We start from the raw sequence: 24,011 nt of genomic DNA on the forward strand, positions 1-24,011 counted from the left end.
GTATTTGTACTGATGAATTTTCATAATTAGTCTTATCTATGCACTTGTTAGCAGCAACTCTCAGAATCAGACCCTAAGACATAGCAAGGGATGCTGACTATATCAATGAAAGATCATGAGAAATTAATTGTCAGATCTGCTGCTTGATCATGCCGATTGTATTTTTATTAGTAGGTATACTGAAATGAAGAGAAGTGTCCAGAGTGACAAGTCTGGAGTGACCATATATCTGTGGTCAAATAGTTGCACTGTATCTGAATAGCTAATGAATATTTAAATTACAAAATAAATAAATAATGTTTAACTTTGAATTCACACAAATTGGAAAAAACATAATGAATAAAGACTAATGTGTATAATCATAACCTACAAGGCCCAATTACAGGGAGCCAGGAGCAATTTTCTCTGCACTTCACTTTTTTTAAAAATTGCTATGTTTTTAAATTGCCATAAAGGTAAACAAGTCAGATAATTTGTTTGTCCAGCTAGAGTAGGGTGTCTTTGGATTGTCCACATATTAGTTTAACAGTAGAATCACAGTGCTCCATATTTAACTTGACAAGATAGGGTCCCAGCTATGTAATCCTGCATACTTTAGAATCTTCTAATGAGTTACCACAGCCTACACCAAATATGCCAGGCAGCAAGACCACTGTTTTTTCTTCTTTCTAAACAACAGTGAGAACAATTTATTTGTCAAAAATTGCTGCACAATGTAAAGAGCGCTCCAGTTAAAGATTTTGATCATCAATATATTCAATACATGCATGATAATTTCTTTCTCCATTAACTCACATTTGCAACATGGGAGGTTTATTTTTCTTTGCAGTAAATTAGCCAGACTACTGCTACTAATAATACCACATCGCTTATCCATAGCACTTTTCAACAGTGAAGCCCAAAGCACTTTACAAAGGAGGTCAGGATCATTTTCCCCATTATACAGATGGGGAAATCAAGGCACAGGGAGGTGACATGAATTGCCCAAGGTCACCCAACAAAGCAGGACCAGGAACAGAACCAAGGTGCCAAGAGTACTAGTCCAGTGCTCTATCCAGGAGGCCACACTGCCGATCCCAACTAAAAGAAGAGACTTTCTGAACCGTTTAACAATGAGAATAATTAACCATCTGAATTAGTTTACCAAGCGAAGTAGTAGATTCTCCACCACTTGGGGTCTTTAAGTTGAGAGTGGGTACCTTTCTACATGTTCAATTACAAGTTATTGGACTTGATGGAGGAATTACTGTGTGAAGTTCTACAGCCTGTGTTTTGTAGAAAATCAGATTAGTTATTGTAATGGTTCCTTCTGGCCTTAAAACCTTAGAACACGAACATTCTTTCATATGAACAGCTTAGTTTCCAAAAGGAAGCCCCAGTGGAAAAACATTCTTTCCAGTTTCAGGCTCTGTCATTCACCCACTAACATGGCAGATGCACAGGGCATTACAGATCACCTGAGGGAGAAGGTCAGCCTTGTGTCATTCAACAACATCGGCCAGATGATCAGGACTGACATTAATGAAACACTAAAGGGAGCTCAGTTCACTCCTTTGTGCAGAAGGACAGCTGTAGCCACAAGAGGCATATGTAAAAAAGGTAATAAAAGGGTAGTGGGAGGAAAATGAGAGTAAAACGCTCATAAACATGCATTTCAGATCCAGGCCACTTGCCACAGACCCCTTGAAGACACACAGTTTATGGGATTGGAAAGAAAAGGCAGAATGCAGGAGATAGTGATATCACAGCTTGGGATGGGAAAAGGAAGAACACCTCTAACAAAAAAAAAAAAATTAAGAATGTGACATGATGATTGGTTTATCAGTTTAGTACATGAAGATCCATATCTAATGTTTCTGTGTTTGGTTACAGCCAAGATTGCCTGAAGCTGGGAGTGGACGACAGGGGATGGATCACTCAATGATTGCCTGTTCTGTTCATTCACTCTGAAGCACCTGGCATTGGCCACTGTCGGAAGACTGGACTAGCTGGACCATTGGTCTGACCCAGTACGGTCGTTCTTATGTTCTTAAGATATTATATCAATTTTTTTAAGTACTTTATGTGCTGCACTCTAAATAGGACATGATTCAACAGACTTGAAGGGTATGTGTTATATGGACCATCTTTGTTTACCTTAGAAGTTTCTCAGTAACAGTGGCTATTTTTCTCAACACTGTTTCTAGTGATAAATTGCTACTTTGCACCACCACTATTTTATACTGGAGATGTGCTTCACAGAAAGCAGTCAGAAAAATGGTATGTTCAGAGACCCAGGATTTTAAATTTCCACATCTTCTCTTGGGTCTTCTGATCCAAGTCTCTGCTGCTGCATCAGGTCAGCAGATTTCAAGAAAAGGAGAACATCAGCTACGACAGGGATGAAACAGAGACATGGAATTCTAAAAGCCAAACAAGGCCAGCAGACCATAAACATGGAATCTTGGCTTCAGATGGTAATTATTTCTCAGCAAAGCTAAGGCTATCATTCAGTGAAAAATTCTTCCACCAATGTATCCCTCTACAAACCAAATACAAAACTGCTTCAGAGGATAGATATTTTACATTTATTTTACTAAGATTTTTTAACAGAAAGAGTAGTGACTGAAGAAATAAATGACTTCATTTTGAAAAAATAATTAGGGCAAAAAGGGTATGGAGGAGGGAAGGAAAAGAATATATTTGGTGACTGGCAGCCTGAGCCCTAAGCTTGTTTAACTATTACATACAAACAAATCAGAGATTTGTTCTGTGATGGGAATCAGGCAGCCTGTGAATCCCATTATCTCTTCTACCACGTGGTCAATCAATCAATTAAGGTAGTGCTTTTTAATCATGAATATGCAGTCCAATCACTTCTATCAGGACAATAGTCTGGGATGTGTCTCAGCACAAAGACTGTTTTTGTTAAGATTACCATACCAAGATTTCCTGAATTATATTTCAGGCATATCATAAGCACCTGGAAAGTGACAGAGAGTGTACAAGGGAATGTGTAACAGCAACATACAAAGCAAGGGGAAAACTAAATCCAACATCTCTTTTGTTAAAGAACCCCTGAATATCTTTCCAGTGGTTAAAAATGACCAAGTAGCACAGAGCTTGAAGGATTAGTATTTTAATTACCCTAAACTCATCAACTTGGCTTATCTCTTACTTTAACTACTACACTCTTTTCTCCATTAAATGTGGCAACACTATATTATTTTCATTTTTCTGAAATATCAGCCAGATTAACTAACAGTTTGGTTAGTCACAAAAATAACTAAAAACAAAAGACATCAAGTTCCATGTCTATTTTGTTTCCAACTTTTATATCAGAGTTGGTCAGTTGGCAAGTGAGGAGATGATTTTTTAAGTACCAACAATGCAAATTCATGCGGGAGTAGAGGAGAGTGGTCACACACAAATAAATTCTGTCTCTTATACCCAGCCAGTGAAAATAATTCAACAAGGACCAAATTCTCAATCGCCTGGCAAGAGCCATTCACTTGGCGTTTTGTACGCAGCATCTCCATAGGTGTGGAGGACAGACTCCTCCCCAGCTTTATAGGTACCAACATGGCCACTACTGCAGTGGTGCCACACTGCCAGGGATGTATGAGACCCACTTCCTGGGTGCTGCTACATAGATCCACAGCGTGCACAGATGTTCTAATCCCCCTACATGGCCTCCGCACCCCAGGTTCCTGGGCAGAAGAACCACAATACATTTAGAACCCAGAAGGGGTCTATCCATGGAGCATTTTCCCATGGAATGAAAGGTAGAAGGGTGATGGAGGCCTGATGCTAAGAGCACAGCTGAAAGCCTTGCTAGTGTGCACATTAGAGGTTTGCTATTAAAGAAAACTGTTATTACTTGGACACACACAGAGCAGACACCCTGAGAAAAGTGATACAGTTTTTAGGGTCGCTTTTCTAGCTGTAACCACACTTAGAGAAATTCTATTAAACAAAGAAATTGCATGGTATCTGTTAATTATATAATATACAATCTTATATCCTCATATACAAAGATTATATTGAATTCAGAAAAGACCAAAAAAAAGCATGTTTGTTAACAGTAATAAAAGCTAGACATTTAAATAAATATGAAGTTATGGCCATGTAGTGTAATCTGAATACAAATATAAATCCATATAAGATTATAATAATCCCATCACATAAATTCTTATAATCATTATGATTCCCCACCCTACCCTCAAACATCTATGTCACTAACTCAGTCTTATAAGAACAATCTCATTGGAGGAGAAGTGGAGAAAGTGTACATTATATAACAGAGAAAACTCCGAATGCACTACATACTGAAAAAGGCTTAACTGCATTTGACACAGGAGGCTGATATTTATCATGAGTGAAGAGGAAGTGAACTGCAGTGAATGAAAAAGCAGGTTATGTAGGAGGAAATTTTTTTTTACTAAAGCTACTGTGAAAATAAAAGCAGATTACCCTGGAGGCGAGGGGGAAAGCATCTGAACAAGTTCTTTTTCTCAAAAGGAGAGCTTTATAAGTGATGGCTATAAAATGCAAAGACAAGAAAGAGCTCCTACTGTACATACCTATAGTATCTACATGAGGCACAAGGCATTCTCCTGCTAGACCAATGTCTCATATGGAAGCTGACAAAACAATTTGTTTTTCTTCCTGCCATGCCAATACATGAAACGAGCACGTTTTCAGAACTGAGCTTTCTGTATTACAGGGAACAGACTGACAGGTTTGTCTCCTTGACATACTTCTACAGTGATTATTCCAAGCAAATCAAACTCTTCTGACATCAGAGAATGAAATAATGTATCTGCACATAGCTTACTATTCCCGTCAGCCTGATTCAAGAGAGGAACAGAGTGTTGAAACACAGTCCTGTAATTTGAGTTTATCCATTTATTAAAAGTAAAGATTCAGGTCCTGATCCTGCAATTCATTGTATATGACAGGACTAAAATCAATGGGGCTCCATACAAATGAAAAAAATCCAGCCACAACAAACTGCAGAATAAGGGCCTTGAACAGCCCAATATTGTTAGAAACGTTATCACAATTTTCATTTTTTAATTCAAAGCAAACTATTTGTTTGGATCTAAACATTGCCTGTGACACTGTTCTAGCACTGGAGAATCAGAGAATGAAATGCATAAGTGAAAACTTGAATTCTTTAAATTTGTTCACTTTTAACAATCTAAGCAGTTGTTAGAAATACAAAGTGCTGGTTGTGTTTGTTTAAACAACATGCAAATTTTAACTTGACAGGGCCCCTCTAATACCAGCATTGATGACGGATATATCATCGACAATCCCTTGAGGTCGAGGATGATCTCTTTCACAGAAGAGATCATCTTTATTTTATGGGTCCTTTGGTGGCCGAGGAGTCCGATCCTTGAGCCACAGGCTCGTTGGCAGACATTGCAGGTGGTGTTGGAAGACAGGGTTGGGCCGCGATTGCTGCGTGACAGTTGGCTTTCCTTTCTTTTCTGGCGTTTTTCTGTGACCAGGGCAAGGCAATTTTCCTCAAAAGTGGACGTTCCCTCTCTGACAAGTCTTCACCAGTTATCCTTATCCTGAGCTGCTGTCTCCCAGTGTGTGGTGTCGATGCCACATCTTTTGATGTTTATCTTGAGGGTGTCTTTAAAGCGTTTCTTTTGGCCTCCCCGTTTCCTTTTTCCTTTGGTGAGTTGGGCATACAGCAGTTATTCGGACTGATATATACGTTGATATAGCTAGCAGCCCTGTTAGAAGTATTCCACAATCTAACGTTTTAACATATTGGATAAAATGTACTCTGGGAAGAAGGCTCTGTGCACCACTTTACTCACCCCTTAGGCTCAAGTTGGATGAAAGCCTTGGGACCCTTAGGCTCCTATTAATTTTAGTAGGCTTTGGATCAGGGCCCTAATAGTATTTGCCCTTTAAAGGCTGGAGTGGGACATAAGGTCCTCTGCCCAGGGTGAATTTCACCAATTGAAAATTACCTTCAGCATGGATAAGTAATAGAAATTGGAGCTAGATTCTTATCCTAGGGCGTGTCTATGCAGGGAAGGGGACCCAGGAATAGAAAGAGTTATGTGCCAAAATTTTCCCATCTCATCAACAAGGCTACCTACACTCAGACACCCACTCCTTCCTACTTTTTCACTCACATTCTTTTACCACTCATCCAGTCTGTGTTTCTCTCACACTCACCAACATATCCATTTCCGACAGAACCTCTCCAGGCTTGTTAACTCAAGGACATTAACTGGCATAGCTATAGTGGGATAGCTGTTCCACTATAGCCATTCTGGAATAACTCCCTCATGTGGGCACACTATTCTGAAATTCTGGATTAAAGATTATTTTCTTGCTATAGTTATGCCAGGAAATTTTCCCCGTGTATTTTTTCTTTGTTGTTACTAATGTAAAGGCAAGACTATTGGCCACACAGTCCTCAAGTAGCATGCTACGAGTGAGTGAGAAATCCTACAAGCTTACTACAAAAACCAGAGGCTGTCAAAGCTTTCTATTTAGTACGATGCCATAACAAATAACAATTGAGAAATGCTGCCATGCAGAAATTCCACAAAAATAAAAAATGGGACTGCATAAGGAGTCAAGGAAAAAGACAAAGTTACATGCATAATACCATAGGGGGTTCTCAAACTGGGGATCGGAACCCCACAGGGGGTTGCAAGGTTATTACATGGGGGGTTGTGAACTGTCAGCCTCCACCCCAAATCCCGCTTTGCCTCCAGCATTTATAATAGTGTTAAATATATTTAAAAGTGTTTTTAATTTATAAGGAGGGGGGACACTCAGAGGCTTGCTATGTGAAAGGGGTCACCAGTACAAAATTTTGAGAACCACTGCCCTACAACTATAAGGTAACTTACTACAGGGAAAAAAACATTGTAAGTCATTGCTGTCTAAGAGCCAGATTCTTCAAAATTCCACTCAGTTTGGCACATTCACCTCTCAGCCAGTCACATACTACCTGCACCAAGAGAGTCAAGACTACAGAAGTCCAGTTGGAACAATCCCCCCTCACCACCACCCCCCAATTCTGACATTCCAGTGTAAAACTGAAGTTCCCAAAGCTGTTGACATTCAGGGCTGTCATGAAGAATTTTATATTCTTAACAGACAAAAAGAATATAAAAATAAAACCTACAAAAATATTTCCTCACTAGCAAAAAGAGACAAATAAAATGTGTTTTAAGTGGAGAAAGACAAAACACATTCATATAAATGAATTATTATTAATAATTAATAAATATGTAGGTCAAAATCTGGAGGACTAAAACACTGGACAACGTTTACACTATTTAATGTAAGAAAAAAATATAAAATAAAGTTTACTCTTTACTCTGAAAGAACCCCAGACATTATAAACTCTGATACAGTAGTAGCCAAAGTACCAAGCAAAAGTTAAGAGATTATGTTGAATAGATGCAGCGAATGAGCTTCTCTAAGTCTATCATACATACTGGTCCACTGAATGCTCTTAGTTTCCCATAGTGAAATTCAGTTTGCACTCATCTTTCTTAAAACAATTCTCATGAGAGCTAATACGTACAAGTAGGACAGAATGCGCTTCTGATTTAAATAAAAAAAAAATCAAGGAATGGGAGAGAGATTGCATGTGAATGGATTCTTCTTTAAGAAAGAAAGATCTGAAATGTATTTGGATGGAATCCAGTCAAGAAGAAAACAGTTATAACAAAGCCTACATCAAGCCAGTGCCACCCAGCTGTTAATGAAAGATGAAGACAGGATCTGTTCCAATGGAAATGTCAAGATGCAGTTAAGAACATTAGAACAGCCATACTGGGTCAGACCAAAGGTCCATCTAGCCCAATATCCTGTCTTCCGACAGTGGCTAATGCCAGGTGCCCCAAAGGGAATGAACAGAACAGGTAATCATCAAGTGACCCATACCCTGTTGCTCATTCCCAGCTTCTGGCAAACAGAAGCTAAGGACACCATCCCTGCTCATCGTGGCTAATTGCCATTGATGGACCTATCCTCCATGAATTTATCTAGTTCTTTTTTGAAACATAAGACTTGGCCTTCACAACATTCTCTGTAAAAGAGTTCCACAGGTTGACTATGCATTGTGTAAAAAAAATACTTCCTTTTGTTTGTTTTAAACCTGCTGCCTATTAATTTCATTTGCTGACCCCTAGTTCTTGTGTTATCAGAAGGAGTAAATAACATTTCCTTATTTACTTTCTCCACACCAGACATGATTTTATAGACCTCAATCATATCCACCCTTAGTCGTCTCTTTTCCAAGCTGAAAAGTCCCAGTCTTATTAATCTCTCCTCATACAGAAGCCGTTCCATACCCCTAACCATTTTTGTTGCCCTTTTCTGAACCTTTTCAATTCCAATATATCTTTTTTGAGATGGGGAGATCACATCTGCATGCAGTATTCAAGTTGTGGGCATACCATGGATTTATATAGAGGCAAAATGATATTATCTGCCTTATTCTGTCCCTTTCTTAATTATTCACAACATTCTGTTTGCCTTTTTGAGTGCCGCTGCACATTGAGTGGATGTTTACCAAGAACTATCCACAGTGACTCCAAGATCTGTTTCTTGAGTGGTAACAGCTAATTTAGACCCCATCATTTTATATGTATAGTTGGGATTATGTTTTCCAATGTGCATCTGTTAGGTTGCATTTGTGCAGGCTGGAAGCACTGTAAGAGTGATGCTCTTCACCTCTAGAGGAGGGTTTGCCTCATACTCACAGCATCATCTTCCAACACCTCATCAATCAGTTTAAGGAAGCCGACCTGCAGCAATATCACCATCACAGATAGTTCTCTCCACTCTATGGGATGGACTTTGAAGTGCAGTTTCACACACCGGGAGGGCAGAAAGGATTAAATGAAGAAAGTATTCTGAATTTCAGGGCTATTCAGAACTAATGACCAAAGCCAAATATAAAATCACAGTATCAGAAAAATAATAGACCCCCCATACCCACCTATATTTATCTGCTTAGATTCAAGGTGCAAGGGAGATTATTTCCCACTCCCCTGCAATTGTCGGTTGGAAAAGAAAAAGGAGATAGTGAGGAGAGAGACAAGATGGTATAGGGGATTGGAAATGGAATAGGGAACCTTGCACCTTCCGCCCATCAGTTCAAATCCAGCCCAGATAGGTAGGGATTTAAATAGCATCTGACAGCATATATGAAGTGTTATTGTGACCTCACAATAGGAATCCACATAAAAAAAATCATTGCAATTGTCACCATCTTGGGAACTCTCAACAAAATGAATGAACAGAATGAAACGCCCCTCAATCTACATGTGGTCACTACAGAACACAGCTAAGGCAACACTGGCAGAAAAGTGTAAAGAAGATTGCACCATAGCTGCCTGTTCTTGCTCCCGTTATATGGATAAAGGAAAGGACTTCAGTCTCCAGGGCCAGCAAGCTGCCACCTAGGTCGCTTTGTTTTAAAACAAGATGATGACAAGAAATTAGAACAAAATTTCACAGAGAGAAAAAAATGTTCCTCGTTCTTACCTGAATAGCTAAATCAAAGCAAGGAGGGGAGTAGGTTAAACTCAAAATGTATACATGTAATTCCCATTAGCTTTAACAGAAGTAACGTGTGTGCATCCCGTAGAGGATATTCCCAGAAGACAATGTATTTCCTCTTCAGCACATTCTGAACATTCAAACTAAAGCAAAAGTGAAACTACAACATGCAACAGTGTCACACTGCCAATGACACTTCCGTACAGAACAAAGAGGAGACAGTTAAAATAAAACAAGGGTGACTGGAAATATTTGACAGCCAATACCTTTTTAGAGTGGCTCCAAGATACTGAAGAGGTAAAGGGGGACTATGGCTGAATTAAAATGGCACTTTGAAATATGACACATACATGAGGAAATATGACACATACATGAGTTTCAACTTGGGAAAACGTAGCTTAGGCAAAAGATTGCTAAAACAGTCTGAAAGAAAGTAAAAAAAAGAGTGAGACAGGAGAAAACTTGACAAAGCAAACAAGAGAGTTGCTGAGTTGATCCTGCAATGAGCTGCCCTAACAGAGCCTGCATCTGTGCAGTTAACTGGGGCTGCAGTTAGCAACACCTGAAAGAGGTTCACACAGAGATGACCAAGCAGATAGCTCGTCTTTTTTAACCTTTACATTGATTAATTTATCAGTTTCACCTCCAGAAAAAAAATTAAATCGATAGTACCAGATCTTAATAAGAAAAAAGATCAAATTATCTTTGCTGCTAGCATTTCACAACAGTCACCCCAGCACCTCCAAAAAAATAAAAATAAATAATAAGCCTGTAAGGCCAGAGAACTTCCTTCATTTTCAACCATTCCCTACCATTAGACTGAATTAACAAACCAAGACACTGAACTATACTACCTGGAGGAAATGAAGCTCACCAAACTAGTAATTTGTTTATTCATAGTTTCTAAAGGCCCCTTACATATTCCTTTAGGTCACGTGTCCTTTGCTAATCTTTCCAGGCTCCTGACCTCAGAATCAGGAGAAACCGAAGTAAATATAGTAGAGCATTTAAAAAAACATCTACATATATTTAACAAAATCCCTCCACAAAGCCAAAGGATGGGGAGGTAGATAAATTAGGGGTTGCCATGAGGCCCAACTGTGTTTTTTTCCCTTAATTTCAAACAAATTCCCCTCCACAAAGTCTCTTTTATCATATTATGGAGACATTGTGAACAATTAACAAAATGCACTGTAACTATATAGTGATATGCCCAAAAGTAGCAAAACCAAGCATCAAACAGCAGGCAAGATAATCTTTCACTCTGTAGTCCTGATTTCACAAAGTGCCTTCTCCCAGCCGCTCCACACTCCAAATTCACCTGCAGGCAGGTGCCTCCCAAAATATATATATATAAAAACTACACACATACCATATTAATGAAAGAGTATGTCAAATTCAGAGAAGGTTGTGGAGAGAAATACATTGCCTCTAGATTGGGGGAGAGATAGGGGACCCAGGCATAAGAAGAGTTCTGTGCCACAATTTTCCCATCTCATCTCGTAAAGGGAAAAGTGAACCCCATGCTCCAGAAGATTAAGAGAATGGATTTTCAGAACTATCCCTGAACACAGCAACAGGTGTAAAAGAACTCTGTGTGCTTCCCCTTCACTTAAACCGTAGGTCCCAATAGAGTAAAGGGAGATGATATAGGACTTTAGATGAGGAACTGAGCTACTGAAGCCTTCAAAAGTCTTGAATTAAGATATTCATGCTAAAAAAATTTCCAAAATTCACCACAATTCACACAAAGCCTCCAGCGACTGAGGACATAACTGTCCCTGGAATACAGTGGGTTAAAAACTCCAAAATACACACATTCACATAATATTTTGTGTTTATGTTGTTTCTGTTTTTCAGAATTCAGAATGTATTCTTCATTTTTTCCCCATGGCATTTTTAGCTGAAACCATTAAAGAAATTCTCCATTTATCAGGAACTAGGTTTTCAGAATAGTTTTTCAAAATAAAAAGTGTGATGTGAAAATTTTAAAAAAATTGAAAAAGAGAGCACCCTTTTTTTTTTTTTGCTAAATTTTTCATTTCATTTCTGAAAAGAGGTCATTTTCCAAAGAAAAAATTTCTCCTACAAAAAATCAGCTCTACCTTGGAAAAATATTGGGTTGGTATCACTTCCCTAACTTACTTCATGCATAGCTCTGAGATTGTTTTACTGGGGTGGGAGAGTGAGTTAGGTAATAAGGACTGTGAGATATAAGTTTTCCTAAACAATACAGAAAAACCTATGAGTGGGTGATGTATGTTAATGATTGTCCTATATTTGGTATTAATTTTTACATTAAAAATTAGAGTTGAAATCTGCATATTTGTGTCTGTTGGTGTATGTCAGTGGTTCTCAAACTTTTGTACTGGTGACCCCTTTCACATAGCAAGCCTTTGAGTGTCACCCCCTAATAAATTAAAAACTTTTTTAATATATTTAACACCATTATAAATGATGGAGGCAAAGCAAGGTTTGGGGTGGAGGCTGACAGCTCGCAACCCCCCCATGTAATAACCTCAAGACCCCCTGAGGAGTCCTAACCCCCAGTTTGAGAACTCCTGGTGTATGTTATGTATGGCTGGAATTAAGGCTGCTGTTAGTTGTTCAGAATGATGTGGGTTGTGGGTGGATAGAGATAATAGAAGATAAGAAGGGAAACTGATGAGTAAAGCATAGGTTGGGCATTGAATAACTGTGCTTATTTCCTTGGTTTTTAGAGTATGCATTGGAAAGCTGTGCAGTGTAGCAACCTTACCTCAAAGTTAAAGATTTTTTGTGCCAAGGCCCCATTAAATTATATAATCAACATGGGTAGCAATCAATAAATATATGTATTATATACTCCATATGCCCCCTTGCAGAGTGCCAGTGTCCAACATCCCTGCATACATTTGTCCCCTTTAGCTCCTCAACTGCACCACTCCACTTGGGCAAACCATGAAGTGCAGTTTCTGCCTCTGCCACCTAAGATGTACGGAAGTCAGAGCAGAAACACCACTCCTGAAAACATACATGTATATAGTATCAGTAGATCAGTAGTCTGCTATCAGTAGTCTCAGTATCTTGTAAAATGAGATACCATATATGCATATTTGCAGGAGCAAGGCCTAAGAACGTGATAATGATCTCTGTGAGGGAAAGTCACAAAATAGAAGGAATCCTGAAAGGAAGTGGAATTAATTTTCTTCCCAGACATAAAGTTCACTAGATGCATTTTACACAATTACTTATTTTGAAAATCAGTTTTATTAGGAGGCTGGAAGAGGGGTTGGGGGGGGGGAGGGTTGTTTGTTTTACATTGATGGCATTTTTTTATTTGCAGGCAACGAGTTACATTTGAATCAATCTGAATCATTTAAGGGACTAATGATCTATGGTTGGATGATAACTGTGACAAATTGTAAATATTTAACAGCATAATAATCAGAAAAACATTGCATGTTTGCTGGTTGAGAACTATACCCTCCTTCACTTCCCTTTTTAATCAAAAATTAACCCCTTCTTCTCCACTGAGCTCCATGCAGTTGCAGAGGCCTAAAATCTGAAGGCTGCTTGTGATGCCAACGTGAAGGGGTGTGGGGGAAAAGAAAACAGTTCTCAAATCTCAGTCAGTCATTAAAGATATATAGACAGGCCAACAAACAGGAATTACATTGAAAATAGATGTTCAGACTACTCATCCAAATTTCCAGCACGGTTTGTTTTTTAAATGTTGACACAGAAAAGGAAATTGAAGACAACCAATTGTGTGCTTTTAAGTAAGTACATTATATAAATAATGCTTATTAGGAACCCCATCACCCTTTGAACACCTTGCATAAATGAAGGCCTTATCCTGCAAATCCTCTAAGTGCAGGCCTCTTATCTACTTCAGGGGGAATTCCATGCTTGTAGGGCTTGCAGTTTTGGGGCTAAATGCTGTTGGCCTCTCTCAAATGAACAGTCCCCATTGAAATCAAGGAAAGCAAGATTTGGTGTCAAGTAATACCAATAAAAAAAAAGGAAATAAACAAAACAGAAACCCTAAAAATACAGAGGAATGGATATATTGACATATATAGTACAATTGTCCCACCCCCACTCTGAGGTATGAGGTGGATAGAGCTAGAGGAATAGCTTAGGCTCATTCATGCCAGCTCCCTCTCCAGAACAGAGCAGTGAGGGGAGCAGAGGGGCTTTATGCGATCTCACCCAGAGAGTTTGTTGGGGGGGGATCCCCACCACCACTTTAAACGGGTGGACAATGGCACCTAAGCAGCGATGAAATCCCTTTTAACCAAGCCGCTCCCCAGCCCCACCCCAGCTCTCCTGATGGCTGCTCCAGAGTTGCAGAGGGGTGGAGACCACATTCCGCTGTACAGTGAGACCATCCTGCATCAGGATGAGCATCTGAAGGGCTAGCACCGGCGGCCACCCCACAGCCTCCTGAGTGGCGGAGGCTGGGGGAGTTAGGAGGCAGTTTTCCGCAGTGAGCAGCAGCCCGGGAGATGAATGCAGCAGGGTGGCTCCCCCCAGCTCTGTTCACGGCGGTGCTGGAGGTGGCAGCGCAACTTACTGCACCCCACCCAGCAGGGCCGGGGGTCCCGGCGCCGGGTCCAGCTCGCAGTGGGTAGAAGGGTGGGCGGGGAAGGGGGGCCCCACTCGCAATGGGCTACAGATGGGGGGCGTAGAAAGGGGCAACCTGGCACACAGCCCAGTCGTGCCCACCCTCCAGGGCGGTACTTGGTACCACTCGCCCCACGCCATCAAAGGCTCCGTGCCCAGCAGCAGCATCCTTCGCCCCCTACCTCCCCGGCTCACTCACCCCGCCCCGAGGTGCTCACCAGCGCCGCAGCGGAGCCAGCTACCCGCCGGGATTCCTACGCGCTCCCTGGGACGCTGCCCCCGGAGGAACCTGCCGCTGCCGCTGCGGCTACAGCGCCGTCTGGATGCAGCCGGGGAGCAGGCGGCGCCGCACCGCCCAGTCTCTGTACCTAGAGGCCGGCTCGGGCCCCGCCCATGTTCTCCAGCTGTCACTGCCGACCCGCCTCCGGGAGGCGGAGAGCGCCGCTCCCCCCCCCCGCCCGGTGCCCGCCCCTGCCGCGGCCCCTCCAGTCCCTTCGCAGCCCACCGACTCCCTCTACAACGCCGGCCTGCCGCCTGGCTGCTGGGCTTTGCCCGCCTGGGCCCGGGGGAACGGCCGCGGCGGCTCCAGCGGGCGGGTGAGGAGGCGAGGCCGGGGCGGGGAGAGCAGCGGCTGCTGCAGTGGGCGGGCGAGCTGCGGCGGCCCGCCGGGGCTGGCCTAGCTCATGGGGCAAGACGCGTGGGGTGCAGAGTTACCCCCGCGGTGCAGGAGAGGGCGGCGGCCGCCCCCAGGGCGGGACTGTAAGCGCTGGGAAGGGGCTTGAGCAGCGCCGGCTCGGAGCAGGTGCCTGGCTGCGCCAGGGCGGGGACTCGGCAGGGCGGCGTAGGGAGCACTAGGGGCGAGGGGCTTAGTGGTGCGCCCGGGGCCCAGCCCCGGCGGAGGGAATCCTTGTTCTCCCTTGGGAGACGGTTCGCGCAACCTCCCCACCCACTGCGGTGCACAGCGCCTGCTGCGCGGAGTCTTCCTGCGCCAGCTCGTCTGCACAGAACCAGGCTGCCCTGGGAGCAGGGCAGCTAGCGGGGCTGCCAGAGCGCTCACGGGACACTCCGAGCATCTCCTGCTCCCCGGGAAGCGGTACGGCCTGATCGCGTGTGGGTGTGCTATGCTGTTGGCATTCCTATAGCGCCCCACTACCTGCCCGGCGTTGTATTACTCGCTGCTTAAACCCCGCGGCACAATCAGCATCGCAGATAAAGCGAGCCTTTAACGCTAAACTCAAACATAAGGCTCAATGAATAAGACTTTTCACTGTAATTTCCCTTTGTTGGCGTGCTTTGTCTAATAGGCATCTTCCTGCAAAGGGTGTGTCCCACCTCTTTTTCACCATAGCTGCTTACTGCCATAAAACAGGTATCTTTGTTAATTAGCACCACTTACATCGTATATAGGTGGTATACTGCTGGCTCAAGAAAGCCTGCTTATGGCTTTCAGAAAGCTGGACTCTTAAATATTACGATTCTAAGAAGATGCTATTTATAGGTCTCCTTTTATTATTTTTCACACTATCATTATCCACAGATATTTGGCACAATTGTCAATTTAATACAATTGCTAGCATTTTTTCCTTAAGGCCAGACAGTTGTAGTTTCTAATCCCCTGTAAAGTCTTGTTATATTTAGAAGCTACTGTTAAATATAGTATCTGCTGGAGGCTCCCAGGTCTAGGCTTTTGCCTGCTCTGTTGTGACCTAGACAGACTGTGACTTTTATTTGCCACAGAGCACTCTGGAGCAGTTGGTAAAATGGGTGAAAGCAAACAATTTTTCAGTTCAGCCACAGGTAGGGTCATCCATCTAGGAACAAAGAATGGAGACCAAGTTTAGAGCATGAAAGAATCTGTCATGGGAAATAACTCTGAAAAAGATTTAGGACTGAGGAGTCAAGTCACATGAACCCCCAGCACATACACTGGGGTTATAATGTGATTGTCATAAATTGGATGGCCCTTTAAGAGTAGCTGAGCTCAGCCACAACCTACCTGATCAGCAGCAGCTGGTCCTGATCAGCTGGGTGATGTTTTTAACAGGTCTGAGAGAACTCAGTTTGAGAGAAATAATAAGGAGCAAATTGGGCTCTTGTGGAAGGACTCCAAGAAAATAGCCTGAGAGTCAGTACTCTGTGCCAGAGTCAGAGTGCCTGTCTGCACTGCAATTAAATACCCACAGCTGGTCCATGTCATCTGATTTAGATTCACAAGCCTCAGGCTATGGGGATTTTAACTATAATGTAGATCTTCAGACTCAAGCTAGAGGCCAGGGTTTGGAACCCTCCTCCTTTAATGTACGTTAAATTTTTGGCAATTTTTAAACCAGGATTGAACTTTAGCATTTCTTTTAGAAACATCTAAACAGGAAGGAATTCAAGGAAGTCCTGTGGTCTATATTATACAGAAGGTCAGTCTAGATGATTGCTGTGGTCCCTTCTGGCCTTAAGTCTATGAAAATAAAGGGCCTGATTAGCATAACTCATCTTATATACTTCCCATTGTTTCAAGATGTTACATAAATGCCAGATATTAGTTTTATAGGAAAAGTAAATAAATGTGAAGTATACAGAGGATTCAACGTGAGCTAGTCCCAATGTCCTTTATGAGAATTTTTGTACCAGGTGTTGGCTCATGTCATCAAAGAGAGAGGATGCTGCTGTGATCCAGGGGGGAGAACCTATAGGGTAACAATCATGTTCTGTATCAGAACTTGGGCTCATAACTAGTACTTCCATTGCAGCACTTGCATTAGAGTGCAATACAGTTATTGTTCTGACTCAAATAAGATGTCGAGTTTCAATGCTGCACATGGCTACCATATTAAAATCAGGTCCTTTTTGCTCATCTTTGATATCTGTCTTAGTAAAGGCTACACATCTCATGCTGCTTCATATAAAACTAGTAGCCTGGCCAGCAATCTGTTGCTCAGTAAAATAAAGTAAAACAGACTTAGGTGTTCACTTCCTGCACTCAGTCACAAAAATGCATAGGATTAATACTGCTTTGTCAAGATCAGTGGTTGATATATTGTTGCTGCTTCCACAGGCACTGTGCTACCAGATTTTAACTAATTTTTCAATACTTAGTGAAGCAGATGACAGAGAACACCTTGTATATGAAGGTTGCTATATAACAGAGGTTCTCAACCTTTCGAGACTACTAACACCTCACTTAAAAACTACTTGCTTACAAAATCAGACCTAAAAATTCAGAAGTGTCTCAGCACACTATTCTTGAAAAATTGTTTCCTTTCTCATTTTTACCATATAATTATAAAATAAATCAATTGGAATATAAATATTGTACTTACATTTCAGTGTATAGTATATAGCGCAGTATAAAAAAGTCATTTTACGAAATTTTAGTTTGTACTGACTTCACTAATGCTTTTTATGTAGCCTGTTGTAAAACTAGGCAAATATCTGAATGAGTTGATGTACCCTGCTTGAGAACCACTGCTATATAAGACCTATGCAAGAAAATGTTAGGCCCTGCCTTGCTTCCATTGAAGCCAATGGGAATTTTGCCATTTAGTTCAATGGCAGCAGGGCTGGGGGGGACTATAAAGAGCAACTTTTGAAATAAAATAATTAAAAAGTCTTTTACTATCTTCAGAACTAAATGGTTTGGAATTACAAAGGCACTTTGATTTCCTTATATCCATATTCCTAAAGAAAAGGTATTGCAATAGTAAGGAAACAAACTCTTTAATTCTTCTCTTGTGATTTTTTTTAAAAAATACTGATGCTCTGATCTTAAAGAACCTGCACTTAAGTCTGGAGCTCACTCGCAGCATAGCAATATCTTCATTATGAGTTGTCCTGACTCTAAATGAACTGCTACAATTGAAAACTGACCTGTCACAAAAACATTTTTTTAAATCTACCGTCCCTCACTCTCTAGTGAAAGTCAAGTTGTAAGAAGTTCTTAAAAGTTCAGCTCTGAATAATTACAACTTAAACTTACATACTGTCCTTCATGAAGAAGGATCCCAAAGATGTTTCCGATTTATAAAAAATGGACCAAATCCTCAATGTGTGAATTTAGAAGGTGCTCACTGATTTTTTTGTTGTTGTTAATTGAAAGTCAGATGCACAGGTCCAAAAACGGACTTCAGTTTTATATTGTATAGTTTTCAGCCACCACTGAAATTCAGCCACCTGTTTAATAGTGCACAACAACACTGCAACAATTATGTATATAATATATTGCCATATTTAAAACTTATCACAGCTTGACAATGAATATCATAACTGTTCAGGACAGGAAAGAAGAACAGACTATTCCGAGGGGGAAACTTAAGGGAGGCAGAATATAATTATCCACTTTAAGAGTTGGTCGTTTGGGTAATTCACATATGTGAATGACTTTTTTTTTGTGAAGGCTGATTGCAAGACCTTTATTTCAGCCTGGGAGGTTCACAGTAGCTCAACTAGTAGTTGCTAGAGGGTCCTGAAACCTGCAGTATATTTTTATGTATTCACTTTTTTAAAATATAGTCAGAAAATTGTTAATTACAAAGTAATAACACAGAGTGACACCCCCGCTGGGGCTGGCTGACCCAGGGATAGAATATGATACTTGACACCATTTAGACAATTTCTGATGTAAATTTCTTAATGAAATGATTGAGGGATTGCCCAGCCAAATGACCAGCTGCATATTTGCACATGGGGTGCCTGTAAGCCCTTTGAACACAAAGAGAAGATCCTCTGTACCAATTCTGCCTAGGCAGGTGTGGGAGGTCACCTTAGGGCAGGCTGGGGGCATAGCTGCACCAAGCACCCCATGCAACTGGTGCAGAGGGGCAGCAGCTCGTAAAATGGAGTAGTAACTGTGAGAGCTGTGCACTCTTGCGTTGGAGGCTGTGTTTCTACCTCACATTTCACTTGGAGCCTAAATGCTTGTGCTTTGTGTGGGTGGAGTGAATGCATAATTTGTGGGAACCAAATCTTTATTTTAATAGTAAAAATACTATTTTATGGGTGAAATTATGCTCTCTATCTAGGATGCACAGCTATAAAGATGCACTTCCTTTTTCACTCAGTCCACTGACTTAATGTGCCATAGGTCAGTATATGTGTGCTGTATTAAAAATAGCATGTTACTGAGTATTCATTTCAAATAAAGAACATTTACAAAGTACTAAATGATCAAAGCAATCTAAATACAGTTAAGAACTAAAATGTTCCCCAAATGTAGCTTTAATCATTGTAGGCTGAAGTCAGTATTAACAGAGCTATACAATTCTACCTTCCCTGTGTTTATAAATATATATGTATATAATTTTCCCATCATCATCATACCTTGTTGCTCCAAAAACATGGCCACGATTTGGTGCTATCACTTAGCTCGTATAGTTCTTCAGGAGTACAGGATGTTGACAGGGGGCACTGCATCAGGCACCGTTCAAAGATTTGGCTAGGCTTTCCACATTCACATTTGGGTCCTTCCTCAGGTCCTGCTTAGTTGTGTTGTCACCAGTCTTTTCTACCCTGACTTTTGCTTGATTTAGAGTACACATTGTTTTTGTTTGAGGTCAGTGCCTGGAGGGAGTTGTTCTGAAGCAACCTGGTTATCCGTGATATGTGAACTTCTGATAGTAATATCTGGGGAATCACATTTTTTAATTGAAGAAGAGTGCTTTGCAAATACAGTGCCTAAAAATTCTCATGTGCTATATACATAGAACAGCTGAGTTAAGCAAAGTCTGACAAACCATGTCTTCGTACATTGTTGAATCACATAAAGTTGATAGTGACGTTAACCTATATTAAAAAATTAGTGGCCAGGCTGCCCAATGGTGGAATAAAGCATTTGGAAATGATACACGGTAAACTGAAGGGGAAACCAGTGAAGAGTTATATTAATCCATTGCTGAGGCAGAGCAATATCTGCGTCAAAGATACAGCTTTTAAGCATCCTATGACGATTGATTTCTAATGCCACATACATGGCTCTCTTGAACATAGATCTGTATGTTTAGATGATTAGCTGTAATAAAAAGAGATCAGGGATTACAGAGGTAAAAATAGAGACTACTATGCTGCTTAAGAAGAAAATCCCCAAGGACTTGTATCTGTGGCTCACTCAAGCTTGTTTTAATACATAATGCACCACTCAGTTGTTTAGAGTTCTGCTAGAGAAAGGGTGCTGAACTGGGTCTCTAAAACAGGAGAAAGTAAACACCAGTTTTTTCCCCATTCCCTCTTTTTAGGGACTGTTATGTTGGCTGGACTTCTACCTTTGTCCTAAGACTGGGGTCTCTCTGGCATAGAGCTCTTCTTTATATGGGCAATTTGGAAAATCACCCTCCTTTTAAAAATAAAATAAAAATTCTGGGTGCCAAGAAAGAAAGACAAAATTAATGTCCCGAAAAAAATCTAACTAATCCCAATGTTTAATGACTATCTTAGGTACTGCTGCTGAAGATGTTTAAACAGTCAGATGTGCTTGTTCTGATGGCTGAAATCAACATTTTTACCGTCAGGTCTTCTTTCTTGTCACATCAAGAACTCTTTTTATTTTTTGCTACTAGCATTCAGTAGCTGCTAAAGATTGCAGTTCAAAAAACATCACTGAGGTCTTGATCTAGGAAGTACTGACATCAGTGGGAGATGTGCATGTTTAACACGTGGCAAGATCAGGCTTGGAATGAAGGGTTTGGGGTCAAATTGTCTTCTGTTGCACCCATAAAAACTCTGTTGAAGCCAGTGGAGTTGCACGGAATTAAATGAGAGGAGAATTTGGCTTGTGCCCCTTGTCTCTGTATCTATCTCTGAATATACGCTATATTGATACATATTTCTGTGGTCAGAGCTTGTCTACACTAATAATAATAATAATATATGGAGATATACCTATCTCATAGAGCTGGAAGGTACCCCGAAAGGTCATCAAGTCTAGCCCCCTGCTTTCACTAGCAGGACCAAGTACTGATTTTGCCCCAGATCCCTAAGTGGCCCCCTCAAGGATTGAACTCACAACCCTGGGGTTAGTAGGCCAGTGCTCAAACCACTGAGCAGCTACATCCAAACACACCAGTACAAAAAAGATTTATAACGTAGGTGAGTTCTTAGTGTCCAAGCAGGCTAATAATTGATGTGTGGAATTTTTAAAAGCACTCTGCTTTGTCTTAGTTTTGTTTCTACTGACTTCTAGGGGAGTGCGAGCATTTTTATAAAATTCCACACTAAGAGGCAGCTTTTGTACAGTAACAGTAATTGTGTATTAAAGCTATAATGCATAAGAAGTGTCTTTTCCCCACAGAATTCTGTGTATTGCTGCAAATGCCAATAGAGATGCATTGTCATATATAGGATAGATAAAACTAGCTATGGAGTTGGAACAACAAACAGAAGGTACTGTGTGACTTTTGATACATTGTTTACACTACTTGTCTGTCTTAAATGCTTGTGATACAATTGACAATAAAAGTACAATTTAGTTTAGCTATGTCTATTGCTTCTGACTTTGTATAAGGCAACTCACTTTCACGATTACAATATTTTATGTGCAGTACTAACACTGCAGGGTGGTTTAGGTTTACTGTTGATGAACAGCTTTTCAGTGATGCATTTTATAAACTTTATGGCTTTTGAAACTGCATCTGGTGCCCAGTGGAGACTGAAAAGAGACCTTGTCTGCATCAATAAATTGAATAGCTGAGCTCCTCAGAGTCATTGTCTAAAATAAGATGTTTTGGAGTCTTGATTATTTGCTGTAATGCCCATGTTGCATAGATCATAGTAAAAATAAAGGGAATGCATATTTTGAAAGTATGTGATAAACGTAGGATTTTTAGTTAGTTACATCTAACATGGAGATGTTCTAGAAATACAGTATAACATTGCTAGATAGTTGAGTTTACTTACAATCAGTGTATAATACAAATATGGATCATCTCCAAAGGCCATAGCAGTAAAATAATGCCCAAGAATAGAAATAGTTCAGTTTTGTGGTGTATTGCCTGAAGATTTAAGCCAATATGCACAATGAAAGGAGCTATTTTATTAAAAGGATTTTTTTTAAACCTGCTGTTGCCCTGGCAGTCAATCAAGGTGTGTATCATTTCGGGGAAGGTTGGGAGGTTGCCTCCTGTAGGACTCACCTTGTCTTATGAGTAGGGGGGGGAGTCTAGTAGAATCAGTCTTATTTAAAGCTGCAGGGGGTGGAGGGAAGAATCAAGCTGCCCATAAAAATAGGAGAGAGCACCCCCCCCCAAAAAAGCTGCCCTTCCCTATTCCCTAATTAGTGGATCTACCATTGGAAACTTAGTCCACGTTGAAATGAGGGAGGGAAGGCTTCAGGCCCACTGTCCCTCACCAGGAGCAGTTCTTTTGGGGGATTAAGGGGAGCTGGGAGGTGAATAATAGACTACTGTGGTCTCCTCTCCAACATTCAACCCACTTGCTGTTTTGGCTTCCACTCTCCAGCAAGAGAACTTCTCTTACCCCAGAAGGAGCCCTTGGGTTGGGTCACCTCCACTCCAGGTGGCAGGGGGAGTAATGGAATTGGTCAGAGGTCAGACAAATACCCTATTAGTATCCTTTGTCAGTGATAGTGGATTTGTACATAATTCTACATTTGTAAGTTCAACTTTCATGATAAAGAGATTGCACAACAGATTGTGTTAGGTGAGATGGTGTTAGGTGAATTGAAAAATACTGTTTCTTTTGTTTCCTACAGTGCAAATATTTGAAATCAAACATAAATATAAAGTGAGCACTGTACACTTCGTATTCTGTGTTGAAATTGAAATCAATATATTTGAAAATGTAGAAAACATCCAAAATATTTAAATAGATGGTATTTTATTATTTAGCAATGCAATTAATTGCGATTAATTTTTTTAATCGCGCAATTAATTGTGATTAATTTTTTTTATCGCTTGACAGCCCTAATATTTGGAAAAAGCATCATATTAAGCACTGTTCAGTGTCATGTTCATGTTTTTTATTTCCGTTTATAGTGCAAACATTTAAGAATAGATTATAACAGCAAAAAACATGATTAACAGTGAAATTCATCTTACATAAAAGGTTATATCTTGATGAAATACCATGTGACTGCCAGCATTGTTCTACCCTCTTTACAGTGATTGCAGCAGTGCACCTACATCCTATGAGAACAGGATTTAATAGACCATTATAGAAGATCAGTCAGAAAGTTAGGGCATTTTTAGTCCATGCTTGCCAGAGGCACCCTTACAAATAAAAACAACCCACAAATTTCTCAAACCCATGATTGAGCTGTGGATAGCCTAATTAAAGTACAGGAGACAGTAGAATTTTTTTCAAAATATCAATATCTGAAGGCTGGGTTTCTTTGTTGTTGTTTTTTTATTATTTTGACGCCACAGCCCCTTTTTCTCCAGGCAGAGTCAGAGGAATACCTTCAGGCAGTCAGGTACTTCATGTGCATCCTCGTAATCTGCCATCTCACGCATTACAACACATATTAACAGGACATCTGGACATAAAGAAACAAGGCTCCAGTGAGCCAAAGGAACAGAGGGTCCTGTGGCACCTTTGAGACTAACAGAAGTACTGGGAGCATAAGCTTTCGTGGGTAAGAACCTCACTTCTTCAGATGCAAGACATCTTGCATCTTCTTGCATCTGAAGAAGTGAGGTTCTTACCCACGAAAGCTTATGCTCCCAGTACTTCTGTTAGTCTCAAAGGTGCCACAGGACCCTCTGTTCCTTTGGCTCACTGGAGCCTTGTTTCTTTATGTCCAGATGTCCTGTTAATATGTGTTGTAATGCGTGAGATGGCAGATTACGAGGATGCACATGAAGTACCTGACTGCCTGAAGGTATTCCTCTGACTCTGCCTGGAGAAAAAGGGGCTGTGGCGTCAAA

General features: G+C 40.9%; 2 protein-coding genes across 4 annotated transcripts in view; one reads left to right on the forward strand and one right to left on the reverse strand.

The window, feature by feature from the left end:
* The window catches only part of JAKMIP1 (janus kinase and microtubule interacting protein 1), a 251,179-nt gene extending 241,512 nt beyond the window's left edge, over positions 1 to 9,667 (reverse strand). Inside the window, exon 1 of the mRNA XM_034770969.1 lies at positions 9,523 to 9,667. The gene's annotated coding sequence lies outside the window, so the exon portion shown is untranslated. The remainder of the gene's footprint in view (positions 1 to 9,522) is intronic.
* Positions 9,668 to 14,614: 4,947 nt separating this feature from the next.
* Positions 14,615 to 24,011, forward strand: part of LOC117877961 — a 44,725-nt gene continuing 35,328 nt past the window's right edge. For all 3 annotated transcript variants that reach the window (XM_034771674.1, XM_034771675.1, XM_034771673.1), the window contains exons 1-2: positions 14,615 to 14,741; positions 21,419 to 21,510. In XM_034771674.1, coding sequence (XP_034627565.1) covers positions 21,486 to 21,510 — 25 coding nt within the window. In that variant the 5' untranslated portion in view covers positions 14,615 to 14,741; positions 21,419 to 21,485. The remainder of the gene's footprint in view (positions 14,742 to 21,418; positions 21,511 to 24,011) is intronic.

This window comes from Trachemys scripta, chromosome 5 (genome assembly GCF_013100865.1).
Source record: "Trachemys scripta elegans isolate TJP31775 chromosome 5, CAS_Tse_1.0, whole genome shotgun sequence".
In the NCBI taxonomy this organism is placed as follows: Eukaryota; Metazoa; Chordata; order Testudines; family Emydidae; genus Trachemys; species Trachemys scripta.